This window comes from Nicotiana tabacum, chromosome 11 (genome assembly GCF_000715075.1).
Source record: "Nicotiana tabacum cultivar K326 chromosome 11, ASM71507v2, whole genome shotgun sequence".
NCBI lineage: Eukaryota > Viridiplantae > Streptophyta > Magnoliopsida > Solanales > Solanaceae > Nicotiana > Nicotiana tabacum.
The window spans coordinates 118,371,398-118,399,038 of record NC_134090.1 but is presented as its reverse complement, the minus strand read 5'-3'; the positions used below and the strand labels follow the sequence as shown (position 1 = coordinate 118,399,038).

General features: G+C 39.8%; 2 protein-coding genes across 3 annotated transcripts; one reads left to right on the top strand and one right to left on the bottom strand.

Annotated features, from left to right (window-relative positions):
- The first annotated feature begins 16,201 nt into the window (after positions 1 to 16,201).
- On the top strand, positions 16,202 to 21,435 carry LOC107823574 (PHD finger protein ALFIN-LIKE 5). The gene is made up of 5 exons (XM_016650260.2): positions 16,202 to 16,364; positions 16,540 to 16,572; positions 18,208 to 18,436; positions 18,759 to 18,894; positions 20,849 to 21,435. The coding sequence occupies exons 1-5, from the start codon at positions 16,268 to 16,270 to the stop codon at positions 21,089 to 21,091; spliced, it is 738 nt and encodes a 245-aa protein (XP_016505746.1). The 5' UTR covers positions 16,202 to 16,267; the 3' UTR covers positions 21,092 to 21,435.
- Positions 21,436 to 22,149: 714 nt separating this feature from the next.
- Positions 22,150 to 26,496, bottom strand: LOC107823575 (protein PLASTID MOVEMENT IMPAIRED 1-RELATED 1). 2 transcript variants are annotated; one of them, XM_016650262.2, is made up of 3 exons: positions 26,359 to 26,496; positions 23,745 to 26,007; positions 22,150 to 23,641 (listed from the first exon to the last, which is right to left on the bottom strand). In XM_016650262.2, the coding sequence occupies exons 2-3, from the start codon at positions 25,988 to 25,990 to the stop codon at positions 22,474 to 22,476; spliced, it is 3,414 nt and encodes a 1,137-aa protein (XP_016505748.2). In that variant the 5' UTR covers positions 25,991 to 26,007; positions 26,359 to 26,496; the 3' UTR covers positions 22,150 to 22,473. The 2 variants fall into 2 exon arrangements, with proteins under 2 accessions (XP_016505748.2, XP_016505747.2); XM_016650261.2 differs by having other exon boundaries at positions 23,745 to 26,015; positions 26,359 to 26,495.
- Positions 26,497 to 27,641: the final 1,145 nt, after the last annotated feature.

The following is a 27,641-nucleotide window of genomic DNA, read 5'->3' as shown; positions in this document are numbered from 1 at the left end:
AGAAGGGTGCCCAGTTTAGATGGTCAGACGAGTATGAGGCAAGCTTTCAGAAGCTCAAGACAGCTCTGACTACGGCACTGGTGTTAGTTTTGCCCACAGGTTTAGGGCCTTATACCGTTTATTGTGATGCATCTCGTATTGGGCTTGGTGCAGTGTTGATGCAGGATGGCAAGGTCATTGCCTATGCTTCGAGGCAGTTGAAGATTCATGAGAAGAACTATCCGGTTCATGATTTAGAGTTGGCAGTCATTGTTCATGCATTGAAGATTTGGAGGCACTATCTGTATGGCATGGCGTGTGAGGTGTTCACATATCATAAGAGTCTTCAGTATTTGTTCAAGCAAAAGGAGTTGAATTTGAGGCAAAGAAGGTGGTTGGAGTTGTTGAAGGATTATGACATCACCATCTTATATCACCCGGGAAAGGCCAATGTGGTGGCCGATGCTCTGAGTAGAAAGTCAGCCAGCATGGGCAGTCTTGCTTATATTCCGGTCGGTGAGAGGCGGCTTGCGTTGGATGTTTAGGCTTTGGCCAATCGATTTGTGATATTGGATATCATTGAGCCTAGTCGAGTATTAGCTTGCACGGTCTCTCGTTCTTTATTATTGGAGCATATCCGTGATCGGCAGTTTGATGATCCCCATTTGTGTGTCCTTAGAGACACGGTGCAGCGTGGAGGTTCTAAGCATGTTACCTTAGGTGATGATGGAGTTTTGAGATTGCAGGGTCGAGTTTGTGTGCCTAATGTGGATGGGCTTCGAGAGTTGATTTTAGGGGAGGCCCATAACTCCCGGTACTCTCTTCATCCGGGCGCCGCGAAGTTGTATCAGGATTTGCGGCAGCATTATTGATGGTGTAGAATGAAGAAGGATATCGTTGCATATGTGGCTCGATGTTTGAATTGTCAGCAGGTTAAGTACGAGCATCAGAGGCCTGGTGGACTGTTTTAGAGGATTGAACTTCCCAAGTGGAAGTGGGAGAGGATTACTATGGACTTCATTGTTGGACTCCCGCAGACCCGGAAGAAGTTCGACGCAGTTTGGGTCATTGCTGATAGGCTGACCTAGTCAGCGCATTTCATTCCTATGGCAGTCTCCTATTCATCTGAGAGGTTAGCTAAGATTTATATCCAGGAGATTGTTCATCTTCATGGTGTGCGGTATCTATCATTTTGGACCAAGGTACGCAGTTTACCTCGCGCTTCTGGAAAGCAGTTCAGCGAGAGTTGGGCACCCAGGTTGAGTTGAGTACATCATTTCATCCTCAGACGGATGGGCAGTCCGAGCAGACTATTCAGATATTGGAGGATATGCTCCGAGCTTGTGTTATTGACTTTGGAGGCTCGTGGGATCAGTTCTTGCCTTTAGCAGAGTTTGCCTACAACAACAGCTACCAGTCGAGTATCTAGATGGCTCCTTATAAGGCTTTGTATGGTAGGCGATGTCGATCTCCGGTTGGGTGGTTTGAGCCGGAAGAGGGCCGGTTGTTGGGTATGGATCTGGTTCAGGAGGCTTTGGACAAGGTCAAGATCATTCAGGATAGGCTTCGTACATCTCAATATAGGCAGAAGAGTTATACAGACCGTAAGGTTCGAGATGTGGCTTTTATGGTTGGTGAGCGGGTATTGCTCCGAGTGTCGCCTATGAAGGGCGTGATGAGATTCGGGAAGAAGGGCAAGCTTAGCCCTAGGTTCATTGGTCCATTTGAGATTATTGATCGAGTGGGAGAGGTGGCTTATAGACTTGCATTGCCGCCTAGCTTATCAGCCGTACATCTAGTATTTCATGTGTCCATGCTTCGGAGGATCATGGCGATCCATCCCACGTGTTAGATTTCAGCACTATCCGGTTGGACAAAGACTTGTCTTATGAGGAGGAGGCGGTGGCTATTCTAGACCGGCAGGTTCGACAGTTGAGGTCGAAGAGTTTTCCTTCGGTTCGTTTTCAGGGGAGAGGTCAGCCTCCTGAGGCATCTACCTGGGAGTTCAAGTCCGATATGCATAGCCGTTATCCTTATCTTTTCCCCGACTCAGGTACTTCCTTCTTCTGTCCGTTCGAGGACGAACGGTTGTTTTAGAGGTGGAGAATTTGACGACCCAAAGGGTCATCATTTGCTTTCAGTTGATTTCTGTGTCTCCGAGGCCTTAAAAACCTCATTAGAGTTGCCTCGATTTGCGTGCGCAGTCCAGGCGCATAACCGGAAAGTTTAAATATGAAACTCTATGAAAAATGCTAAGTTTTGATGTTAAAATGAATAAATTTGACTTCGGTCAATATTTTGGGTAAACGGATCCGTGATTCGACGGACCCGGAGGGTCTGTGGGAAAATATGGGACTTGGGCATATGCCCGGAATCGAATTCCGAGGTCCCAAGTCCGAGAAATGAACTTTTTTAAGTGAAATTGTTTAAGGAAATTTGAAATGAAATCTGATTAGAAAGCAATGGTATCGGGCCCGTATTTTGGTTCCGGCGCACGGTACAGGTCTTATATATGACTTGAGTCATTCCTGTAAAATTTGGTTGAAAACGAACGTCGTTTGACGCGATCCGGACCTTAATTGCGATGTTTGATGTTTAAAAGAGTTTTGAGAAATATCTTTGATCTCGAGGTTTAATTCGATGCTCGTGATGTTATTTTGGCAATTTGATTACACGAATATGTCCGTAGGATGTTTTTGAGGTTGCGTGTATACTTGTGTTATAGTTTCGAGGGCTCGGGTGAGTTTTGAGTAGGTTCCGGGATGCTTTAGGCTAAGAAAGTCAGGTGTTGCAGGTTCAGGAAGTTGCAGTCTCTGAACCCTCTAGTGCGGTCCGCGAGAAATCGCGTGCGACCACGGAGGGGCCAGCGCGGCCGCGGTCGCCTTTGTGCGGTCCGCGATGGAGGTTGTGCGGCCGCAGTCGGCCTTATGCGGTCCGCACAGGGTGCTGAACTGCAGCTCTTCAGGTACGCTAGTGCGGCCACGGTCCATTTGATGTGGTCCGCACTGGGGGTCTGAGAGAGGTATAAATAAACGGGAATTTCAGTTATTTTTCACTTTTCAAAACCCAAAAAAAACATAAGTGACGGTTTTTCAAACAACCTTTCTTCTCCAAAACGTTGGTAATTGATTTCTAACTCATCTTCTTCACTCCTTAACATCTTTTAACATAACTTCAACTTCAAATCCAAGATTTTCATGGGGGAAATTGGGTGTTTTGGGTAGAACCTAGGTTTTTCTAAAATTGGGGATTTGGACCTCAATTTGAGGTCGGATTTCAAAACAAATAATATATTTGGGTTCGTGGGGGAATGGGTCACCAGGTTTTGGTCCAAACCTAGGGTTTCGACCACGTAGGCCCGGGGTGATTTTGACTTTTTGGGTAAAACTTTGGGAAAACTTATTTTCATGCATTGGGGTTGATTCATTTAGCACTTATTGATGTAATTAAGTAACTTGTGACTAGATTCGAGCGGATTGGTGGTGGAATCAAGGGGTAAAGCTATAGTTAAGACTTGAGTGGTGTTCAAGGCATCGAGATAAGTGTTTGGTCTAACCCTAGCTTGAGGGATTAGGAGTTGAGTCATATTTGCTACTTGCTTCTTGTTGAGTACGACGTATAGGCATGGTGACGAGTATCTATACGTTGGTGTCAAGCATGACCGTGAGTCTTAAATTGAAAGTTGTTGTGTTCTTAAATGACACTTGGGTGCTTTAATTAATGATCTTCTATGATTGAGCATTTCCATTAATTGAACTGAGTACCAGCTAAGTGAGATTGGTTATAGCTGATTCTCCCTTGCCGGGATGACTATTTCGATATTGTTGTTCCCATGCCGGGAAATTATTGTATTGCTTTTGTTCCCTTGCCGGGAAGTTATTATATTACTTACGTTCCCTTGTCGGGATTTCTTGTGATTGTGTGATGAACTGTGAAATGGGAGCGGATGGTACGCCTACCACAAGATATTATGAAATGGGAGCGGGTGGTACGCCTACTACAAGATATTATGAAATGGGAGCGGTGGTACGCCTACTACAAGATATGAGAAATGGGATCGGGTTGCACGCCTGCAACAAGATGGAAACTGAAAGTGAAAGTTGTCTTTACTTTTCTTTATCTGTGTTATAAGTTATATTGTTAGCTTCCTTGTTATTTCTTGTTATTTTGTTTTGTCAGCTACCCCTGAAGCATGTTCCCCTTCCCCAGCTTTAATTGCTTATTACTTGTTACTTTTCCGCCATATGTTATATAACTGCACAGGTTTATCTAGAGTCTGGTCCTAGCCTCGTCACTACTTCGCCGGGTTAGGCCAGGCACTTACCAGCACATGGGGTAGGTTGTGCTGATACTACACTCTGCACCGTGTGCAGATCCCGGAGTAGCTTTCGGACAGTAGTTGGAGGGCTTCCTTCAGTCCACTCAAAGACCCAAGGTAGACCTGCATGCGTCTGTAGGCCCTAGCGTCTCCCTCTATCTCTATTTCCTGTTTCATTTTTCATACTTCAGAAACGGTGTGCTGTTATTTCTTCAGACCTTATATGTAGCAACTCTTAGACAGTCTGTGATATAGTGACACCAGATTTTGGGGTAATTAAAGTTTAAAAGTTGTAATAGACATAGTTTTAGGTTTTATAAATATTGACTTCCCCTTATTTACTTAAAAATTTCGTTGTTATCATGTTATCGTCTCGTGTTTGTTAAAATGAAGCAATATTAAAGTGTAGTAGGTAGTTAAGATTTGGCTTGCCTAGCTCCCATTAGTAGGCACCACCACAACTCCCGAGGGTGGGAAATTTGGGTCGTGACACCAGGTCCATCTTGTGAAGCATAGTCATGATCAACCTATACATGTGAGATGCACGTGAAGGAGATAAGTCCTACTGATCAAGCAGCAGTATCTCCTGATCTGATCGAAAAGGTTGCATATTGGATAAGGGGAGAAAGTCTCCTTATATGAAGAGAACACAATCTAGGATGAAGATAGTGTTAGAGTTTGAGATCATCATGAACTCTTCTACGATAGGAGAGCAGCAATTGAGTTCCAATTAAACTCTGATTACTAACCTATTAAATGCCAGTGTTGTTCTCTTTTACATGTAATGCACATACGCATAAGTTAACTAAATTGAGAGCAAAAGAGCAAGGCGATTTTGCAAGCAATTTATGTGTGATTTGAGTGTGCACTCCTGAAGCTACATGAACAAGATAGAAGAACCAGTTCCATTGTGTCTATCTTTTATTCTAGTTCAATTGTAGTAGGTGGTTTAAAGTTGTACCTTTCAGCTTTCATAGAAGCAATTGTATTAGGTACCTAGAGTGTTCAAGTTATAGCTAACTTGAAGTTGTCGCAACAGTTGAGGCTGTGTGCCACAACGGGATTAGAGTTAATCCTTAGTTTTACAAAGAGTTTTTGTAAATGTTGTTTTGGCTCAGTGATTTTAGTGGAAGTTTGGGAAAATCCTACTGAGTAATAGGTCGTGGTTTTTTCACCTTTTGAGCCACGTGTTTTCCACGTAAAAATCTCTGTGTTCTTTATTTTCTGTATTTATTATTCTGCAAACAGTAGTAGTTGGAACACCTAGAAGAACCAGGTTCTTCTATAGTTCAGTTAAGCGAAAATTGGGTACTACACAAATCACCTCCCCCCCTCTTGTGTAGTATTGACGCTTAAAACATCAATATCCATCCCCCATTTCACGAATGGCCAGGGCGACAAAACCAAGTGCCATTGCTCTGCCGGTTCATGCACCAACGGTGCATGGCGTTGACACTTATCGTATTTCTAAACATAAGCCTTAGCGTCTTGTTCCATTCAGGGCCAGTAGTATCTTGCCCTCATTAGCTTTAATACCAATGAATCCGCGCTCGAGTGATTTTCATAAATCCCTTCATGAACTTCTCTCATGACGTAGTTAGATTCGGAGGCTCCCAAACATCGGGCCAACGGGCCTTGGAAAGATCTTCTATACAATTGACCTCCCTTGAAGCTATATCGAGCTACTTTAGTGCGCAGCCCGGGATGCGTTGGGATCATCAGGTAGTTTTCTATGCTCGAGATAGTCAGTGATCTCATTCCTCCAGTTCCAGACCAAATTAGTCACGTTAACTTCATAATAGTCGTCCACATCCAATACCAAATGCATAAGTTGAACGAACGTACCGGAGTCTAACCCCTTCATTTTCGTGGATGAGCCTAGATTGGCTAGCGTGTCTGCTCTCGCTCTTTCTTCCCTCGGAATATGGGTTATTGACCATTCCTTGAATTGTGCAAGTAGAGCTTGGATTTTCACTATTGTTGCATGCGCTCTTCTTTGCATCGAAGATTTCCTAAAACTGATTTACTACCAGCTGGGAATCACATTTAATTTCAAAGACCTCGGAGTCCAATCACTGGGCCAACTCGAGTCCTACAATCAAGGCCTTATGAGCACGTGATTTTTGCCCTATATGAATTACTCCCATAAATTCAAAACAAAATAATTTTTTTTCATTTGTTTGCAATTTCGTAGATTTTTGTCTATTATTGTTTGCATTTGTCTGTGCATGTTTATTTAATTTAATTAATGAAAAATACAAAATATGTTGCATTTGCATTTAGGACTTAATTTTACATTTTAGGATTGATTGACAAACTAGTTGTTTTATAAAAATGGAAAAATCACAAAAATAGTTCATTTTGCACTTTTCAATTTTAATTTCAAATTTTGGTAGTTTTTCCTTGAATTTGATTTTTAATTAGTTGTGGTAATTATTATTTGGAGATAGTTAATTTAATTTGATAGGACAATTTGATTTGAAATTAATTTAGGTTTTATTTTTAATTTTAATTTAAAAAGAAATTAGAAAAAAGAAATGAAAAGAAAAAGAAAAGAAAAGTAAAGAAGTCAGCTCTTGGGCCACTTCCATTTAATACCTTCAGGCCCAATCGATTTAAACACAAGTACCCGGTCAAATCGGCCCAAAACCCGCCCCTGATACCCGGTCCACCCCCCCAAACCTAAACGACGTCGTTCCGTGAAAGAAAGATCTGAGTCGTTGATGTCTTCTAATCTAACGGATCAGAACTGGTTTCCCGTATATACATATATGTCTGAAGACCCCTACCCATCCCCCTGTTCCATCTCTTACCTCACACCCCAGAGACCCTTTGGTCTCCCTAATCACCACCGATAACCAACCGCCGAAAATCGCCCACGGCGGTGGCCGGACACCAAACGCCCCAAAACTCACACCAAAGCTCCCTCTCCCCTTCCTCATCATGAATCCACCATCAGCTCCCTTCAAATCCCACCGGAATCTCTCAAAACTCCGAAACCCTAGCCGCCGCCCTTGTTTTCTTCGGTGGCGGCGCCACCACCAACCACCACCAAATTTACACCCCATTACCTCCTTCATCTCCTCTACCCTATCCCATAGTTAGTTTTCTTTAAGCATGGCTTGAACCCTTCGAATTTCAAAATTAGGGTTCGAGTTTATAATCCAAATTGGAGGTTGTGCATGCAAGTTCAGTCCTCCGCTTTTCTCTGAGTGTCCAAAGTCTGTTTCATCTCATAATGGTGTTATTCTATGTTCTTACCAAAGAATAGGCGAGTTATACTATTTTGAGGCTAAATCAGAATTATTCGGTGTTTTTAAGTCTAAATCGGTAAGTTTTCTTTTTCTTTCTTCGTTTTGTTTGTCTCTTTGCCCTGCCTTTTCGTTTTCTTCCTTCTCTAGCATGTTCTGAGTGAAATCAGTGTCAAGTTCGGTTTTCCTTTCCAAATTTTAGCCAAATTTCCTTTGTTATCTTTCTTGGTTTCATGTTAATTTTCCTGATAATAGTTTAGGTTGGATTGTTAATTAATTGGTTAATCAGTTTTGTTTTAAATTTCGTTTGTTTTAACTTTTGGGCCGTTGGAGTTTTGTTCACATTTTAGGAATCTCATGATTGACAGGGTTGGACCTGGGCCCAAGTAGAGGGTTCAGCCCAGGTCTTGCCAGAATTAACTTGTGTGAAGCCTTTGGGGTCCAACCGGACCCATTCTGGGCTGATAGGATAGGGTAAAAACAAGGAACTGGGAGGGTAGTCTAGGTATTTTGGGGAGGGAATCTTTTCTGTAACTAACTAGCAAGCTTCCTAGAAGCTGGGATGGGGGGCTATTTTGAAATTCTGAGGTTTGCACTAGGGATTTTAAGCTAAAAATGAGAATTAAAGAGGGGGGCAAAGTGCAAAATTAAAATCCTAAGGTTTGCCCTAGTCCCTTGCCTATAAAGGCATTCTAAACTTGCCTTTCAAGGCAGACCCAAGAATTAGAGTTAAGAGCTGAAAATACAGAAATAGAGGTGGCTGGAATTTCAAGACAAAAATCGAGAAAAATCAAAAATAGCTGAAAATAAAAAAGAGGGCGAAGAGTTATTGTTCCATCGCATTTCCCTTCTATAATTTTACGAGACTTGTAGTTTTCTGAAGATTGTCCAATGATTTAGTGTGGGAATGGAGTAGACTTGGTTGTTTGAAGTTTGGTTGTGAAGTTGCTTGGTTATTACTCAATTGAAACAGTTTTTTTCTTACTTCAAATTCATTTTTCTGGGTTAAGTTGCTGCTGCTGGTGCTATTTTTTTGCTGTTGCGTATTGCTAATTCCTCACTCCTTTGGATTTGTTTGTTTTGCTATTGTACCCAGGTATTCTCCACCACCTTGGCATATGAAATGGAAGAAGATGAAGTTACTTGAATGAGTTCTGTCATTTGTGTCGTAATACTTAGTTAAATATGGAGTTCTGTTTTTATTTTATCTTTGAATGTTGCCAGGCTCTACTGTAAATTTGGTTTGCTTGCTACATTTAATTGTTTCTCTCTCTTAGCTTTAATTTTATTTTATAATGATAGAGAACTGGTAGTCTTGGCCAATGGGCAAATAAATCTGGGTTCGAGGTTTGTACAAAAGGTCCAGGTCTATTTGGTTAGGCTAAAACCAGTGCATTTTGTTGAAATCTGCATAGATCCCTTAAAATATTAAGGTTAGGGTGGAAATCAGAACTTTTCAATGTGATATACATATTAGTGGTGGTGATGTGTTAATTGAATTCATGTGTTATCTTATTCCATTATAATGTTCAGCCAACGGCCATTACACAGCCGTCTTAGTTTCAGTTTTTTTTTATTTTTGACTCTCATCTCTGAATAAAGTTGGTAAGCATGAATCCTCATCAAAATTTAATTCCAGCTTAGGTTCAAGTCAGCAGGCGTGAATTTTGATTTGTGTATCTCTGGCCCAGTCAATGTGAATATTTTATTATCCTGTTAGCATATGTGATACCCAAATGTGCCCTTGCATGCAACTAAATTCTGTTCGCACTTGCTCAAACCCAAGGGGTCTTTCTCATGCAAATTGGTATTACACTTACAAACATATGGTACTGAAACACAAAATTGGGCCACCAACGTTGGCCCAGTTATGCCGGACTCCCTTTCCTTTTTCCTGCACTCGTACTTCTTGATGTAGGCAACAGTATGAACCTGGTCTTGCTCATGTGGGTCATGCCTTGGGCTATTGACAATTAAGGCCTCGAGCCTAACCAAGCCTAGGGAGAAAATGGTGAAAATTTCGCATGTCCATTTCTTATTTATCAAGCGGTTTAAGTGTGAACTTTAGGGTTGAAGTAATTATAATTTTTTTCCCCAAGTGACTAGTTTTTTTAGAAATGGAATCGAGGTGCGCCACGCCAAATAAAATCCCAAATGTGTGGCTCTCATTTAATTGTTTCTTTTAAAATTCTTATAATTTGAGGCATGCCATTTAGCAAATTTTCATGGCCCCTGCAAAGTTGCTAACGCGTAGTCGCTTTAGGCGCGTCATTTTAATAAAATTACCTTCCTAAATTCGGGTGCGCATTTATGTGACCCAAATCCAAATCCCAACAATATTAAAATATGTCAAAGACCACGGGTGCATTTATGCGACGTAGTTCAAGACGTGTTTTAGTAACGTTGCAAATTTTCTAAAAATGATTAAAAGCGGTTAATTAGTTAAAATTGTATCATAGGCTAAACATGCGTTAAAATCAGGTAATAGGCCAGCTATAACAGTTGAGCGACCGTGCTAGAACCACGGAATCCAGGAATGCCTAACACCTTCTCCTGGGTTAACAGAATTCCTTACCCGGATTTCTGTGTTCGCGGACTGTTAAACAGAGTCAATCTTTTCCTCGATTCGGGATTGGAACCGGTGACTTGGGACACCATAAATCTCTCAAGTGGCGACTCTGAATCTTTTAATAATAAATCCCGTTTCGATTGTCACTTAAATTGGAAAAACTTCCTTATACACCTTTCTCGGGGTGTAGGTAAAAAGGAGGTGTGACAGGCCTCATATTCCCCTTCATTATTAGTAAAGGGAACAGTTTTTATGGCATGCCTCAGGGTTTCTCCTTAAGGCGTGATTAATACTACATCTAGCCCAGACCTTTATGTTGGAAGATCTATCCGTGAACAAGGTCCAGACTTCCGATGTCAATTCCGACACCATCACCACTTTTTTTGTGGCCAAAGGCAGCAGTCCAGGACTGAAATCAGCCACAAAGTCGGCCAAAACTTGAGACTTGATCACAATACTAGGTTTATACTCTATATCAAATTCACTAATTTTGACTCCCCACTTGGCCAGTCGAGCTAAAATTTCAGGTTTGTGAAGGATATTTCACAGGGAAAAGGTTGTCACCACAGCTATCGAGTGACATAGAAAATAAGGCCTAAGCTTTCGAGCGGCGACTGTGAGAGTTAAAGCCAATTTTTTTAGGTGTGGGTACAAGTTTCTGCTCCGTTAAAATTTTCCTAACATAATAAATAGGATATTTTGTACCTTCAAGGACTAAAATGACACTTAGTCTTTTGTAAGTGTCGTTTTAGTCCATGTACTAAAACGACACTTATCGCTACCTCCGAGACCGCTAAGTAAATAAGCAGTTGTTCACTTTCCTCAGGTTTCTATGGTAATAGAGGGCTCGACAAATACCTTTTCAAATGTTTCAAGGCCTATTGGCATTCCGTAGTCCATTCGAAATTGTTCTTCTTCTTCTTCAGAAACGAGAAGAAGTGATGGCACTTCTCTAAAGACAGGGAAATAAACCTGCTTAGAGAAGCCAGTCTTCCTATCAACCTCTGGACCTCTTTCATATTTGACAACTGGACGGGAATGTCTTCAATGGCTTTAATTTTATTGGGATCGACTTCGATCCCTATTTATGACACCACGAACCCTAAAAGCTTACCGGAGTTGACTCCAAATGTACATTTCTCGGGGTTAAGCTTCATGTTGTGCTTTCTTAGGATGTCAAAGGTTTCTTGGAGGTGTTTTAGATGATCACCTGCATTCAAATACTTAACCAGCATATCATCTATGTAAACTTCCATGGTTTTCCCTATTTGTTTCTCAAATATTTTATTTACAAGCCTCTGATAAGTGGCTCCGGCGTTCTTAAGCCCGAAAAACATCACATTATAACAATATATGTCGAAGTATGTTATGAACAAATTTTTTCCCGATCCTTCAGACTCATCTTGATTTGGTTGTACCCGGAGTAAGCATTGAGGAAACTCATCAACTCGTGTCCGGCCGTCGCATCAATAATTTGATCAATGGTTGGCAATGGGAACGAGTCTTTTGGGCACGCCTTATTTAGATCCTTGTAGTCTACGCACATGTGAAATTTATTATTCTTATTTCCAACTACTACTACGTTAGTTAGCCAGTCAGAATTTGTTTCTGACCTCGGCAATAGGACGTTTCTTTTGCCTTGCCGGAGGGATAGTAGGATCCAAGCTTAACTTATGCATGGCCACTTCTGGAAGAATACCTGTCATATTCGCATGCGACCATACAAAACAGTCAATGTTAAACTTAAGAAATTTAATAAAATCCTGACATGCGCTCGGGGTTTAGTCATGTCACCAAGTGGAACTTCCTTTCCAAGAATTTCTCAAACAATGCAACTAGCTCAAGTTCTTCAGTTGTGGATTTGGCTGCATCCGTCTCTTCTAATACCCAAAAATATCTTGGTACCTGATAGGATTCTGACGACTCCTCCCCCTGTTGACTTCGTTCGGCTCAGGAGCAGGCACTGGCTCCTGTAATTTCTATAATGCATGCTCTTTCCCTTTGTTGCTGGAAACTAAGATGTCATTCATCTCCCTTATTATTGGTTGGTCTCCTCTTATTTGTTTAAGTCCTTTTGGAGTTGAGTATTTAAGAAGTTGATGGTAAGTTGACGGCACAACCTTCATCTCATGTAGCCATGGTCTCCCAAGAATAATATTGTAGCCCATTCGCTGTCTACTACTTAAAAGAGGGTTTTCATCATTACCCCTTCGGCATTCATAGGCAGTAGAATCTCCCCTCGGGTTGTTATGCTTGTTAACTTGAACCCGACGAGGAGCTTTGTGGTAGGAATAATACTTCCGGTCAGCTTGGCTTGTTCCAACGCTCTCCATTGGATAATATTGGTTGAACTTCCTGGGTCCACCAAAATATATTTGATTCTAAAATCTAAAACATTAAGAGAGATTACCAGGGCATTGTTGTGAGGTAGTAAGAGTCCATATGCACCTTCCTCTGTGAAGGTAATGTCGTCCTCGATGACTTCCCGGAGTCTCTTGTTATGGGTCACTGATACCTTTGTCTTTTTCGCTGCCGAGAAAGTTACACCATTAATCTTATTCCCTCCGAAAATTATGTTAATCGTTAAGAAAGGGGGGTCTTCTCATATTTTTTAGGGTTTCACGTTATCCTGGTTGCGGGCGTAGTTATTCTTAGCTTGGTTGCTTAAGAATTCTCTGAGATGTCCATTTTTTAGCAATGTTGTCACTTCCTCGCGCAAATGACGATAGTCCCCTGTCCGCTGACTGTTAGTCCTGTGATACTCACACCATAGATTGGGATCACTCTAACTGGGATCAGATCTCATCGGCCTTGGGAATCGAGCTTCTTTAATGTTTCTCATTGCTGAAACTAGTTCCACTATGCTGACGTTGAAATTGTACTCAGACAGCCTAGAGTAGGTGGAGTCTCGAGAGCCTGATACTTCTTTGTCTTGCAATGACCTGTTATTCCGGCTGTGATAAGCTCTTCTATTGGTAGCAAATCCATCCGCCAACCGAAAGCATCTACCACGTCCTTCGGCCTTCTCGTTGGGCAAAATTTGACATTTGGAGGACCATCAGTCTGCGTTGAAATCATCCTTCAACTTTTCCTTATTCTTCTCTCGATCCCGACCCTTGGTTGATGCTGGGAAACTGAGCTAGTCATCCTCAATTCTTATTTTATACTCGTAATGGTTGTGAACATCAACCTACATCGTTTTTTGGAACTCGAGCAGACTTTCTTTTAACTTTCGGGAAATGTCAGAACTCCTCGGATTCAACCTTTTAGTAAATGCCTCTGCTTCCCGCTCATCTAGCACGGCCAGTAGCAGCATCCTCTCCTTCTGAAATTTGGTCATGAACTCCCACAGCAATTCGGACTCTCCTTGTGTAATTTTGAATATGTCAGCCTTTCGGGCATGTACCTTCCAGGCCCCGACATGGACCTTGATAAAAGAATCCGTGAACATCTCGAATGAATATATTGAGTGCTCGAGCAAAAGTGAATACCACGTCAGGGCCCCTTTTGTGAGGGTCTCGCCAAACTTCTTCAACAAGAATGATTCAATCTCGTGCGGAGCTAAGTCGTTTCCTTTCACCGTCGTTGTATAGGTGGTGATGTGCTCCTGAGGATCCGAAGTCCTATCGTATCTTGGCATGTCTAGAATCTTGAACCGCTTCGGGATCAATTCTGCTGTCGCGCTTGGTTTGAACAGCAACTCAGTGTATTTCTTAGAGTCTGGTCGTTTCAACACCGGTGGTGCGCTCGAGATTTGATCAATTTGGGTGTTTATTTCCCTCATAAACCATATGAGTTTGGTTTTAAAGAGATCATTCTCATTGTTGTTACCAGGTCCACTGCCTTTCCCCCGGCCCTATCAAAGTTGACCTCACCCCCAGGGGTGTTGTTATCAACCCTTTGTGCCATTTGGTTTACGGGAGCACCAGGAGGAAATGGACCTCTTCCATTTGCGTTGTTGGAATCACCTCACAACGCCTGTTTTAACTCTATCATGACCTGATCTTGTCGTGAGAGGTGGCCCATATAGCCCGTTGTTGCTCCCATAAGATTTTCATTGTTTTCACAAAGTGCTCGTCTTCAGTATCATCACGAGTTGCCTCTCGAACGTTTTGTGGATACTATCGGCCATGGACCAGTGTGTCTACGCCCTCCTCGTTGTGGGTATCGCTGATTGAATCTTCGTGTTGAGCTGATTTCCTTGGGCCTCAACGTAGTGTATGTTGTTGACACTGTTATCTATCATTTTTAATGATTTTTTGCTAAGAGACAAAGAATTTAAACAGGTTAGTAACAGATGCAAAGATCAACCCAATTACGTCATTGTCTAAGCCCCACGGTAGATGCCAAACTGTTTACCCATAAAACAGTACATTTGAATTTATACGTGGTTTATAGACAAGCAAATCGATTTGATCCCAATATATTAAATAAAATGCAAGACTTAACATTAAAATCGAGATAAGATACCAGATAGCTTGGTTTCGGGAGTAGAGCTTCTGAAGGCAGTAGTAATAATAATAAGCGAGAAATAGAATGTTATTGAGCTTAGAATAATGTGTATATCATAAGTTTGTCAGAAAATTCGTGTCCCTACAATGATTGTTGGAATCCTTATTTATAGTGGCACCTAGGGAACAAGGTCCTAGGATCAAGCCCCTCTTAGATGACAATTATGGGGGTCATTGAAGAATGTGTAACGGCAGAATATGAATGTCATATTCTCTATAACGGACTATGTATTTGATACTACAAAATATTCTTCATTGAATCCTATCGAGTGACAGACATTCATTTGTCTTCATGAGCAACATTCCCTTCGGGGGCTTCCCATTGCCAGTCGAGACTGTTGCCTCCGGTCTTGACTTCCACCTGTCTCGCTTTACATCTGTCTCTAGTTCCACGTGTCACTCTATTATACAAGCATTTAATATGAAACGATTATACCATATACACCAGTCCTTGGGATAGTTGTAATAATTTCTGCATTCTTATTTTATTATTTTTTGATGATTTTTCTTCAAATTGTATTATATGTTGTTTGGATTACCTAGCTGGTTGAGTTAAGTGTCATCACGACATTGTTGGCATTTGAGTCGTGATAGATTTTGAAATTACATTGAAGCGATATAAGAACTTCAAATCCCTATATTCAATTACGAAGTTATATTTTGAAGTGATAGAAGAACTTTAGATCTTACAAAATCCTAAGAGCCCGTTTGGACATACAAATTTTTTTCCTTTTTTTCAATTTTTTTTTGAAAACAATGTTTGGTTATCTCATTCTTACCAATTTTTCCTTTTTCACTTGAAAATCCATTTTCAAATTTGAAAAACTGGTTCTCACCACTTTTTCAATTGAAAGTGGGAATTTACTAGTTTTTAGTTTTACAAATTTACCCTATATTTTTAAAATTTATAAAATGACTATCAATTTTTCATCTTTGGCAGATACATCTTTGGCGACTGATGGTGGAACATCAGTCTTAGTTGATACTTGAACTCTGCCTACTGGAAGTTTGATTATATAGTTATGAGAAATATGTGGATATGCCTGCTTTTGCACCTTCTCTGTATGTTAGTAGAATTAGAAAATGTGATATTGATTTTGCATATTCTGTGTATTGCAGTAAAGCAGAATATGATAACAGTTAAACAATAATATTTTGATTGTTTATTTCAAGTAGGATAATCAAATTGGGATGGTTTTGATATTTTTTACAAGTTGTGGGGTATAAATCATGTTTCATGATTTTGAAAAAAAAAGACGTCCAAATATGTTCCAAAAATTATAACCAAACACAACTTCATCTTCAATTCAAATTTTAGTGGTATTTTAAATTTGAAAAAAGAATTTGGAATTCATGTCCAAACGCCTACTAAATTTGTAAGTTCATATGCAAATTCTGAAATGTGTCCTGAAGTGAATAAGTTTTGCAAGTTTTGTGTAATACGAGTATGAATTCATTTTCCATCCTTGACCGACCGAAATTATCGTTGAAGCCATGAAATTTACGACAGTGCCCCTGTCTTTCCAACTAGGAGTAGTACCTTTATTTTATATTCTTTTCGTACCCTTTAAAAGTCGTTGACAACACTGTAGTTTCAGCAGAGCAAAAAAGCAGCGGCAGTGAGTGTGGAAATCGGGCAATGGAAGGAGGCGCACAGTATAATCCTCGCACTGTTGAGGAAGTTTTTAGGGATCTCAAAGGCCGTCGTACAGGCTTAATCAAAGCCCTCACCGCTGGTATACTTTTTCACACACACACACACACATTTCCTTATCTGCAAACTGCATGTATATCATTATTTTGTTTTTGCTGTCCAAAATTCTTCTTTTTCTGAGTTTTTCCTTTTCTGGGTTTTAGCATGTATTTTGTTGTACTCTGCGAGACTTTAATTTTGGGCAATTCATTTTGCAGATGTGGAGGAATTTTATCAGCAGTGTGACCCTGGTGAGTTTTAGGGATCCTTACTTTTGTTTTCAATTCCCATTAGCTCGTGGTAAAGTGTTATTCGCATTTACTATTTATTATTTGGTAAGTTTTCGCTCACTGCAATAAATATATTCTTAAAAAAAGATTTTCAATTGAATAAATTTGCAGTGGGTTCTGATTCTTATTGTTAAGAAATATTTGCTAATTTTCTGCTGTTAAATATTACTGCATTATTGTTGTTTTAATCTCCATTTCTTTTCAGTTTTCCCGGGTTGTTTATGTAATTGCTTTTATGTGTTCATGAGTTCTGGAATATAAGTGTGATTATATAGAATTATGTTCTGTTCACTTATTAAATGGGGCTCTATTTGTGGACATTTCCTATTTGCTACGATTTCCCTGAATTAAACTTTTTTATTTGATGTCACCTAGGGACAAGCCTAATACACGGTTGGGTCTTTCCGCTCCTTCAAAACTATTGAAAAAAAAATCTTTTCTTTGTGTGGGAAGGCACTCTCTGCACTTGAAAATGGGCGAAGTGGAGAGGGGAGAGGGAGGGAGACTGAAATTAGGGTTTTTTTCTAAGTGTCTATATAGGTCATAGTTCATTGGTTCCAGACCAGCATCTTTGCTATATTTCTAAACACTTATTTGAAGAATAGTTATGCAGCTTTTGGGCCATTACTCCGAGGAAGGAGTACCATGTGCTCACAATTTACTTAAATGTACCTTACTGTATTTTGAGTAGTGTCAGTAGGTTTTTCTGTAAGTTGCCAGTTTAATTTTAAAGGGTTGTTCAAGAGCCATCCCCACAACCCACAAATTTATTTTCTTAGAATGGGGACCTCCTCTTGCCTTAGGTTGAATGCAATGTGAATCATTTGACAATTACTATTATGATGAGGGAAATAAATAATACAGCAAGACATCAGAAAACAAATAAAGCAGAGTATAATTGAAAATGCAAGTTTGGAAAAATATATTTTTTTAAACTAGCTGGTCCATTGGACTTGCTACTTATATGTTGCTTGAGCTGGTCTGAAAGGGTAGCAAATGTTTCCTAGCTCATCACTCAATTGTTGTCTCAAAACTGACTCCAGCTTCCAATGTTTGGGCTAAGCAGAAATATCTTGGAAGACTTGGGTTCGATATGTTGGTCTTGTTTACGGCTTGAAATGTGAATTGGTCCATAAATATAGGGCTCAAAATCTGTCTAATGCATTTGACTTGACAGCAAGGCTTTGTGCTTTATTTATCATCTTTTGGGTCAAACAAATTGCAAATCCTTCGTTTTATATGCCTCATGATAGTTTATGATTGGAAAATCTTGTAGTTCTTCATAATCCTGACATATGAAATCCATGAAAACTGAAAAGAATGCAACATTACTCCTGAGCATAAAGCCTGAAATATCTTTTAGCTCAACAAGACTTCTGATCTTGTAATGTCTACCTTACACATTAAAACAGATATTCAAGTACTTTTATGGTTTCTTCTTTCGATAAGGATTTTAATGGTTTCGTTGACATATTTTATTGAATAAGTGCTTTCTGAAAAATTGGTTAGCTCATCTGAAACTTTTTGATGATATCGCAATCTCAAAATTTTCTTTTTCTTTTCCCTCTCTGTTTCTCTCTCATGAAAACTTTGCAGAAAAGGAAAATCTTTGCCTTTATGGATTTCCAAGCGAGCAATGGGAAGTCAATTTGCCAGCTGAGGAGGTGCCTCCTGAGCTTCCAGAGCCAGCATTGGGTATAAACTTTGCCAGAGATGGGATGCAAGAAAAGGACTGGTTGGCTCTAGTTGCTGTTCACAGTGATGCATGGCTACTCTCTGTTGCCTTTTACTTTGGTGCCAGATTTGGCTTTGACAAAGCTGATAGGTACACTTGATTTTCTGACAGACTTTACAAAAGCAGTTGCATTGCCTTTTGCCTTCCCTTTCTGTGTTTATCCGATCTTCCTTTGATGATTTTTTTTTTTGCAGTATCTTTTATGTTTGATTTTATTGTGGACATATAGCCTACTAGAAGTTGCTTATTCTGTTGAGTAACTAAACAGCGTCACTCTGTAAAGCCATTGTATGTGAATGGTCCCTAGCGATGCATGTGCTTGGTCATGAATGCAGAAGAGCTATTACCTACTCATTTTACTAAATTGAAAAGTTTCTTGTTTTGCTAAATGTTTGTGATATCTGTGGTTCAGGAAACGCCTGTTCAATATGATAAATGATCTGCCAACAATATATGAGGTTGTCACCGGAGCTGCCAAGAAGCAAGTAAAGGAGAGATCATCAGTCTCTAACCATAGCAGCACCAAATCCAAGTCAAACTCTAAAGTGGTACGGCACTATCACTCTTCAACCCTCTCCCAAATAAAATTGTTGATTCTTTGATGACCCGTTGCTATGCAGTATTCATAACAAAGATAGCAGTGGATAGTTTTTGACATAATCCTTGGACTCTTGGAACGTAGAACATTAAATAGTGAACTTGAAATTTAAGGGTGTGGCCTGAAGGTACTTATCCTAAATAAGGAAAAAAGATTTATTTTGGGGGGGTTGGGGGGTTGGGGGGGGGGTGGGGGGTGGGGGTGAAGTTATTGATCAAGAGATCAGCAACATGAGTTGGGATTTGACCCACAGATATGAAACAACTATTCCAACCCATCTCTGTTTGCTTATATGTTTGTGAACTCCTTATGTAGGCATTAGGGACTTGTATTGTCTATGATGACTGATAACTCATATGCATAGTAAGCAGTGCAAAGAGAACCATTATAGTGACTAGAATAATTTTGTCATAACAGATAATTAACATGAATGAAATGAACGAGACAAGACAACAACAACATACCCTGTAAAAATGAACGAGCCAAGAATTTGTGCATTTTTCTCCTATAGTGTATTAGTGAAGTGGGGTCAAATAGAGCTCACCCCAACTAGTTTGAGTTGGATTGATGTTGGTTGATAAGTGAATTCAGAAAAATAGAACTGAATTTGTGAATTTTGTATTCAATGCAATTGATCCTAATGGGACAAATCTAGAAAAAATCTATTGGAATAATAGAAATTATAATACCTCGCTGGTCATCTAATTTAATTACCAAATTGGAACAACAATCAGGTGAATAGCAAGATGCTATACCACTGGCTCATCAGCTACGTTCTAGAAACCCCAAATCTGTAGTGATTTTTACTAGCCAACAGATTGGAATAATCATCCTGATGATTAATCAGTGACAAAACCATCTCTACCTGTTATATTATATGTTACATGGATACGGGTGCACATATTTGATGCAGTTGTGAATCTAAAAATTGAATTTGTCATAACCTAAATCCTAGATCTTGGAGGATATGAGTAGGAGTACAAGTACGCTGTTGAGGTACGACTATTAAATTGTATTATAATGTATTATAACTCACCCTTTGGTGACTTGACCAAGATCGGGGTGCTTTCAACACTCATACCCAAATTGTGTTGGATCAACACGAGTGCAACGGGTGATTTTGAAGGATTTGCGTACCATGTGGTAACCAGCTATAGATTATGTAGTCCTGGAATTCTACACAAGCCTCTCAAGTTGATAAACGTTGATTTTTCTTTCTATTTGAAGTATGGACCGTGGAGGCTTATTTGAGTACTACATCTAGTATCAAAAGGGCTTAGGTTTATATGTTGCTATGTGAGTTGTGACTTGTGGGAGTTAGTTGGGCTTCAGGTTTTGGTGATGTAGTAGCAGTAAGTGAATAATGAAGTTATTTTGAGTTGTTATGAACTAATGGAGTGACATTTCTGGGTGTATGCTTATATGCCCGTTGTTTGAAGAGGTTGTGTCTTGTTAGAGGCAACGCGGAAATTTTCAACAGTTGAGCTTTTTGAGACGGAGCTATAGTTTTCAATTGATTCTAATGTCTTGTTTTCACAATTGTACTTAGCATTTAATGTTGCTGAATCTTCACAACTGAATTTGGTCTTCATTAATTTTTGGGTCAAGGTTCCTTGTAAATTGAGGTTTGTGCCTACTTTCAGTTTGCTTTATATATACTGTAAGTTCACTACTTTCTTATAGTCCTCATTTTTTGTTGCCATCACTTTATCTATCACTTCTTCACTGTATGCATCGGGGTTTGTTTATCTTATTTGAAACTAGACCATGTCTCCTGCCATATATTTTCCAGATTATCATAGAGAAATCTTTAAAAGCAATTCCATGATTTGAGTGTGTTTCCTTATGCATGGTGTGGAACTTAACAATTAGGTGTATGAAAATAGTTTCATGTTGAAATCCAGGGTAAATACTCAAAGGTCGAAGTAAAAGATGAGGATGATGGATTAGATGAAGAGGAGGAAGAGCATGGCGATACCCTGTGTGGGGCATGTGGTGAGAACTATGCTTCAGATGAATTCTGGATTTGTTGTGACATATGCGAGAGGTGGTTCCATGGTAAGTGCGTGAAGATCACACCTGCGAAGGCTGAGCATATAAAGCAGTACAAATGCCCAACATGCAGCAACAAGAGGCCACGCCCTTGACATCCTGTTGAATTTGCTAAAGTTCCACCCTTGTATTTGTCTCCTGTAGGACACTGCCATCTTACGTAGATCAGCAGGGCATGTTCATTCAAAGTTCTCGTCCTACTCTTTGTTTTATGGATAATCTACTAGTTAAAATTGCGGAGGTGCCCCTCTGTTTGACTTTAAATTTGGACATATAGGGATCTTGTAGGAAAGCATCTTCCTGTGGTATATTCTAACTTGTAAAACTTAGCTGGAGTGTGGTTTCGCAGGTATAGTTTAGTTGACATCTGCAGCCTGATGTTTAATTGAAAATTGTGTTAAATCTTGCTGGTGTCAATCAATTGAATGATTCTATGAGCGTATGCTCTGCTTTTGTGGTTGCGGCTTGTGATCTAATTGACAAGGCATATAATAGGCAATTTAAACATGAGGAATAACGAAATACAAGCACGATGCTTAAAACTGGAGGTCAATGAGTTCAGTGTGGGAAATGAAAGGTGCTAGTATTCGTTAGCCGCTTTTTATATTGCAAAACAGGCATCTTTCTGTTATCTGTATCTGCTAACTTCTCTTGTGGGGTATCACTACTAATTTAGATCCCTGAGACTTTCATGTATGCAGCAAGCCAGCAACTTCCTTCAAAGTTGTCATTTGAAGGTTGTGTAATAAGTGCCCCTAACCCCTTTATTCTACCTGTGTTCACCCACTTCGATTGGCATCTTTTGTTTCCTAGTATGAGTTTTTAGTTCTGTTTCTTTTTTGCCTTCCTCAAAAACACCCTTTCGCCAAACTTAACAACGCATTTTCTTATAGTTTTAGTGGTTAGAGAGTCTCAGATGAAAAGCTCAAAGATTGGTATTTCCTTCAAACGAAGATTTAGATTAAATTCAGATCAACCAGAAAAGTTCAGTAATAAGAAATTTTGCCATCTAGAGGGAGGGAAGGAGATGGCTCTTGACAGAGAAATAAAGCACCAATTTTTAATATCCAAAAAAGGGTACGCTTCATTTTGCAACCCCTTGAGATACGACCCTTCCCCATACCCTGCGAGATCTTTGTGCACCGAGGTACCCTTTTTAGAAACAATTTTTCTGTTATTGCAACAAACACAAGGCGTCACAAGAGTCGGTACATTTCTTTCATTAAATTATGAAGAGGAAAACAATGTTTCCCATGACAACCACAGCAACGATTGCCAAACATTGTACAAATAAAGCACATTTACAGGAGCACATCCCTTGACATGACATTGACATTGCACAAAAATACTGGTTCAGCACGTTCACCCGTTCTTTGACCTTTAATATAACTTGAAGCTGTATTGCCCAGTTTTTTCACCATAAATTGGTGGCTGCTTCCAAAATTTCATTGCCCAGTGAATCACCCAGTTTGAACCACTACTTCAATCTGATTGTTTCATTCGGCAATATAACATTGGGATTTCGGATATGTGGATTTAGTGCTGCTATTTCCTTCCATTTAGCGCCTGTACCATGAACCCTAGAAGATATACTCCATAGTGTATCACCAGGCTGCACTGTAGTTGTTGCTGATGAAGCAGCTGCCTTTGAAGATTTGTTAGCAGCCTTTGACTTCATTAATGGATGTTTATTTTTCTTTCCCATTCCATTAGCAAGCAACCAACGAGAGCCAGACTGTTCTTGAGTTGTGGAACCCCATAGTTTCTTTTTACTTTGATCTGTCTTCAAACCTGCAACATGCACTTCGGTTATTTTGTACTGTTGTATTTGTTCAACCTCGGTGGTGATATTCTCTTCATTGATGTCCACATTCAGGTCCTTCTTAGGAGGCTCAGATTCATCATCATCATCTTCATTGTTGTTTCTAACTTCAGAAACTGTGCTGTATATCTTAGGTTTAGGTGGTACAAACACTCTCTCTACCTGAACAAGTGCGAGCATAGGTGTACCAACCGGCTCATAATTCCGTAAAGGATCACGGAGCTGCACCATTAGTGCCACTGTAAAGTTGTTTCCCAACAAACCACACTTCTTACCTTTTCCACGTCTCTTCTCTCCCTTCGACCTGCCCCGAAACATGTCTGTGCTGATAGCATGATGAGCTGCTAGCAGTTTAGAGGTTCGCTCGCTAATCTCATCTTCGTCATATATATCTCCCGAGTCCAACCTCATCCATTCATCAAGAGTTAGAGATAAGCCCATAAGCCCATCAACTTCATCACCATTGTCTTTAATGTCCAGAAGCTGCAATCCACCTGCCCCTTCCAAACCTACAGCTTCACCAAAATTGATCTTTTGTCCCTCAAAGGCTGAAAACTCACCAATGGATTGAGTGCTGATGTTTGAAGGTGCATCCTCATCTGACATTCCCGACTGTATTCTCAAACCCTCAATTGAAAGGGCTTCAATTTTATCCATTGCCAAAGGAGCAAGGTCTTCTAAGGATACATATTCAGCGTCTATGTGAGTCCCAGTAGAACTTGATTCCAACTTACTTGGCATTGGTCCGTGTGATTTTCCCTTTTTACTCCGACCACTGGCCATGTTTTGCCCAAACTCAAATTCATGATGCAATAGATCTTGCCTGCAAAACAATTTCAAACGAGATATAAGTAGGTGCATGTATATTTGTGGTACGCTAACTGCAATCCAACTCTACAAAAAATAATGTGAACAAAACGACAAACCTTTCAGGTCCTTCTAAGCTCGGTGCATTTCCCCAGGCTATTTGTTCCATTGTCTTACCAGTTATATCTTCCAAAGGCATTAATTTACTTGCCTGCATGGAGAGCTTTTCCATTCCAATGGAGGCCAAATGCTGCAGTATGTCAATTATACCAGAACCCATTTCCGCAGGCACCACCACTGGACTGGATACCTGCATAATTAAATTCCCTCCACCCTTAGCATTCTTGAAAATTGCAGGATTCATTGACCTTAAAAATCCTCCATTTTCAGTCTGTACCAAGGGTCCTAAGCCTTCTCCAAGAGGAGGCAATTGGTAAGGGTCTTCAGGAGGCATATGAATTGGGCTGCCAAAACCACTTGAACTTTTGGGAGAAGAATATTGAAATGACTTCTCGTTCAAGCCCCATTCACGCATCAAAGCCTCCGTCTCCAAGTCCTCCAATGTGGAAGCTCTTGTTTTATTACTCATTGCCTCAATTTCTATCTTGGGCATTTCCTCATATGACGGTTCGGCAGATGAATAACCAAATTCCTCGAAGATGCTCGTCCATTGAGATCCACTTGGAGCATTAGAAGCAAATTCTTCAATGCCCATATCAAGGTTAAACAAAGAACAGCCACTAGCCAGAGTGTCCTTCTCAAATTGCCTCAATAATCGTTCTCTTGGGGAATCAGGCTCGCTCTCGGAACTTGGGCCAAATGGACTATGCTCAATCCCTAGCATATCCAGGAAATCACTAGCCACGGATTCAGTAACGTAATCCATGCTGAGGGATTTTCCCTTCCTAAGCTCTCTATACTTCGCTTTAACATCCAAGTAACTATCATGATTTATAACTTCATTGTCATGTTCTTGAGAATCTAATCCCTCGCTTGACAAGTCAGAGACACTGTTTAATGCAGACTCCAATTCTTTCATAATCAATTCTTCTGTCTCAAAATTGCTGGCACTCACCGGAAGTAGTTCATTTGCACTGTCAAGACCCTTGTCCAATAGTTCAGGTTGTGCCTCCTCTTCAATGGGCATCTTCCCAGTACTAGCAGGTACAAGCCTCTCCAACACGGGGTAATCAATAGTTTTCACAGAATCATCTTCTTTTTGCTCCAGTTCCTTCAAGGGCAGTTCTATGCCTTTCTCAATCACAGAAAACTCGCACTCGTTTTCAACACTTCCCTTCCCAGGTTCTGATAGCAAGGATAGTTCTGGCTTGAGGTTCTCAGCAGTATTAGAGGAAACATCAATCTTTGAAACTTCAAGCTTCTCTTCCTTGAGCTTCTGATACAAAACTTCTACTGATTTGGAGAGGTCAGAACTACGCATTGGTAATACCTCATGAAGATCTTTTACTTCCTCTGCGTACTGCTGTGAAGTAGAAGACCGAGGAGGAAGGCTTCCAGCTCGCCTTATTATGCTCAGCTCATCACTTTTCTCAGATTGTGCAAGTTTTGCAGCACTTGAACTGCTCTGCCTCAAGTTTTGAACGTCCCTATTGCTCAGAAGCATGGTAGAAGTGTTCCCTTTCCCAACTATGTGATACCCAAAACTAACATTCATGGTTGCACCTTTAGCCTTGCCTGACAACCGGTAACTAGTTGTCCACTTACCCGAGCTCTTCTCATCCTCCAATTCTTCTAATGTAAGAGGCAGCAACCTGGTAAGGTCAACCCGATGCTTCCCCAAGTCAAGTTCAGGAGTGCCACAAACTGCAGCATACAACAAGCAATGGTTTGCCTCATACTTTGCTGAATGATGGGGACCATTCCTACTGCCATATATAGAACACGTATAACTCAACTGTTCCTCAAACTCTGCTATACCTTCAGAAACCACAACCGGACATGTCATCAACCCACCATCTCGCCTCCTCCAATGGACGACAAGGCTAAGGTCATCAAAAAATGGCGGCAGCCCTTCAATGCAATGGACTTGAAGCGAAAAACAGCAATTGAACCTTCGGTTTTTAACATGAGTTAAGGACTTTAAGCTCTTCCAACTCCATATGGACTTCTTATTACTATCCTTGTCTAACAAATCTCTACCATTATTGTCTTTGCTTTTCGATTTGGGGTCGGGTAAACGGGCTTTCCCAACAGACTTAGAACGACTACTAGCTGTAGACATCAAAATCCGAGGTTGGGTTTTATCCAAATATAGGGCTTTACTTATAGCTTCAATATCATTCAACAACTTCCCATTTCCAGTTTTCTCACCAATTTTCTTCCTGGAATCCATTCTTGATAACATTCTTCTCCACAAAAAAACTACAAAACTAACAAAATTTAAACATTACCCACAATCCAAAATAAATTCTTGAGAACACAACTTATAATTTGCTAATAAAATGTAATAAATTAAAAAATCAAAACAAATAGCTCCATGCTTAAGCAAGATTAGCCTTTTCAGGGGTTTTGCTGGAAAAAAAAATATTTAGGCAGATTTTAATTTTTTTTTTAAAAGCCCAGATCAGTTTATCAGGTTTAATTGCCTCTGAATCAAAATCTTGGATTCTAGATTCATATTTCATGTATAAACTAAAATTTAAAAAAAAAAATCAAAGTAGAAAAAACTTGGTCAAAGAAATTGAGTAAGAAGAAAAAGACTGAAATTCTTACAAGAGGAGTAAGCGATGTTTACGGAGAGTCTTTGACACTTTAATTGTCAAGAGAACTTCAAGTTTCTCTCTCTAAGTCTAATCTTCTCTCTCTATGTTTTGGCGTGACGATGTTTCATTCGAAGTTTCAAATTATAAATTATAGGAAGTGGAGAGTATTTGTCACACTCACTCCTCTTCTTCTTATATTTGCAACTACGTGTACTATGTTTTTGGCTATTTTGTATTTAGTCCCTTATGTTATACACACTGACACTGTTGCTCAAATTGTAGTCCTTGGGTTTGCTAAGCTTCGTGAGACACTTTTACTTGTACAGAATTAATTGCTATTGGAGTTTATGATATGTAGAAAAATCTTTTTAGTATTGTCCAAACATATGGACAACCATAATGTATAATTTGTATGTACTTTGAGTAACACCCAGGTAATTATATAAGGGCTATCTTACTATCAAGTTTTAAATTTTAACGCAATCAAAATATAATGTAAGTACTTCTCTATTTTGAGAGATAAAAAAATACCTTCCCTTTTTCACCTTTAAATACTTTTGGTTGTTCTCCATTTTGGTGAATCTTTTTTGTTAATCCAATCATAAAGCCTTCTTTGTGTGGCCTTCAATATGACATGTCACTATTTTGTACTCTATAAGTGATTCACCTTACTTTATGTAAATTATCTTATGGTGGAAATTGTGAAGAAATCAAGAGTGAAAAGTGACAATGTACTTCATATAAAGTTACTTTTCTCAATTTTCCACAAAATGAGGATAAATGAAATGAGAAATGTTACTTCTAACTATGATGACTGAATATTCAACTTTTCATGATGTAATCATTATATGTATGCAGGCTCTATATTTGCAAGATGTTTTATTACCCCAAATCACTTAAGTTGTTTCTGCCTCATGACAAAGAGCATGTAAATTGTAAGGATAATACATAATTATCTCTATAGAGTTGTCCCACTTTACTGTCACGGCACAAATCCTAACCCGTCGTGATGACACCTATCGTGGTACTAGGCAAACCGATATTTTTAAAATACTTCCAACATTTAATAGAAAATAAATTAAGAAATTTTGAATAACCAGAATTTTCATTAAAAAAAAGTCGGGGTAACAACCCAAACATAAGTGCGAAAACATAACTCCAAATCAGGGTGTTACTGAGCTCATGAGCATCTATACAACCAGTCTAGAAAGAAATGTCTACGAGAGTCTGTAACCAAGTACAAATAAAGATAGCATAAATAAGGACTGCGGACGCCGGGCAACTACCTCGTAA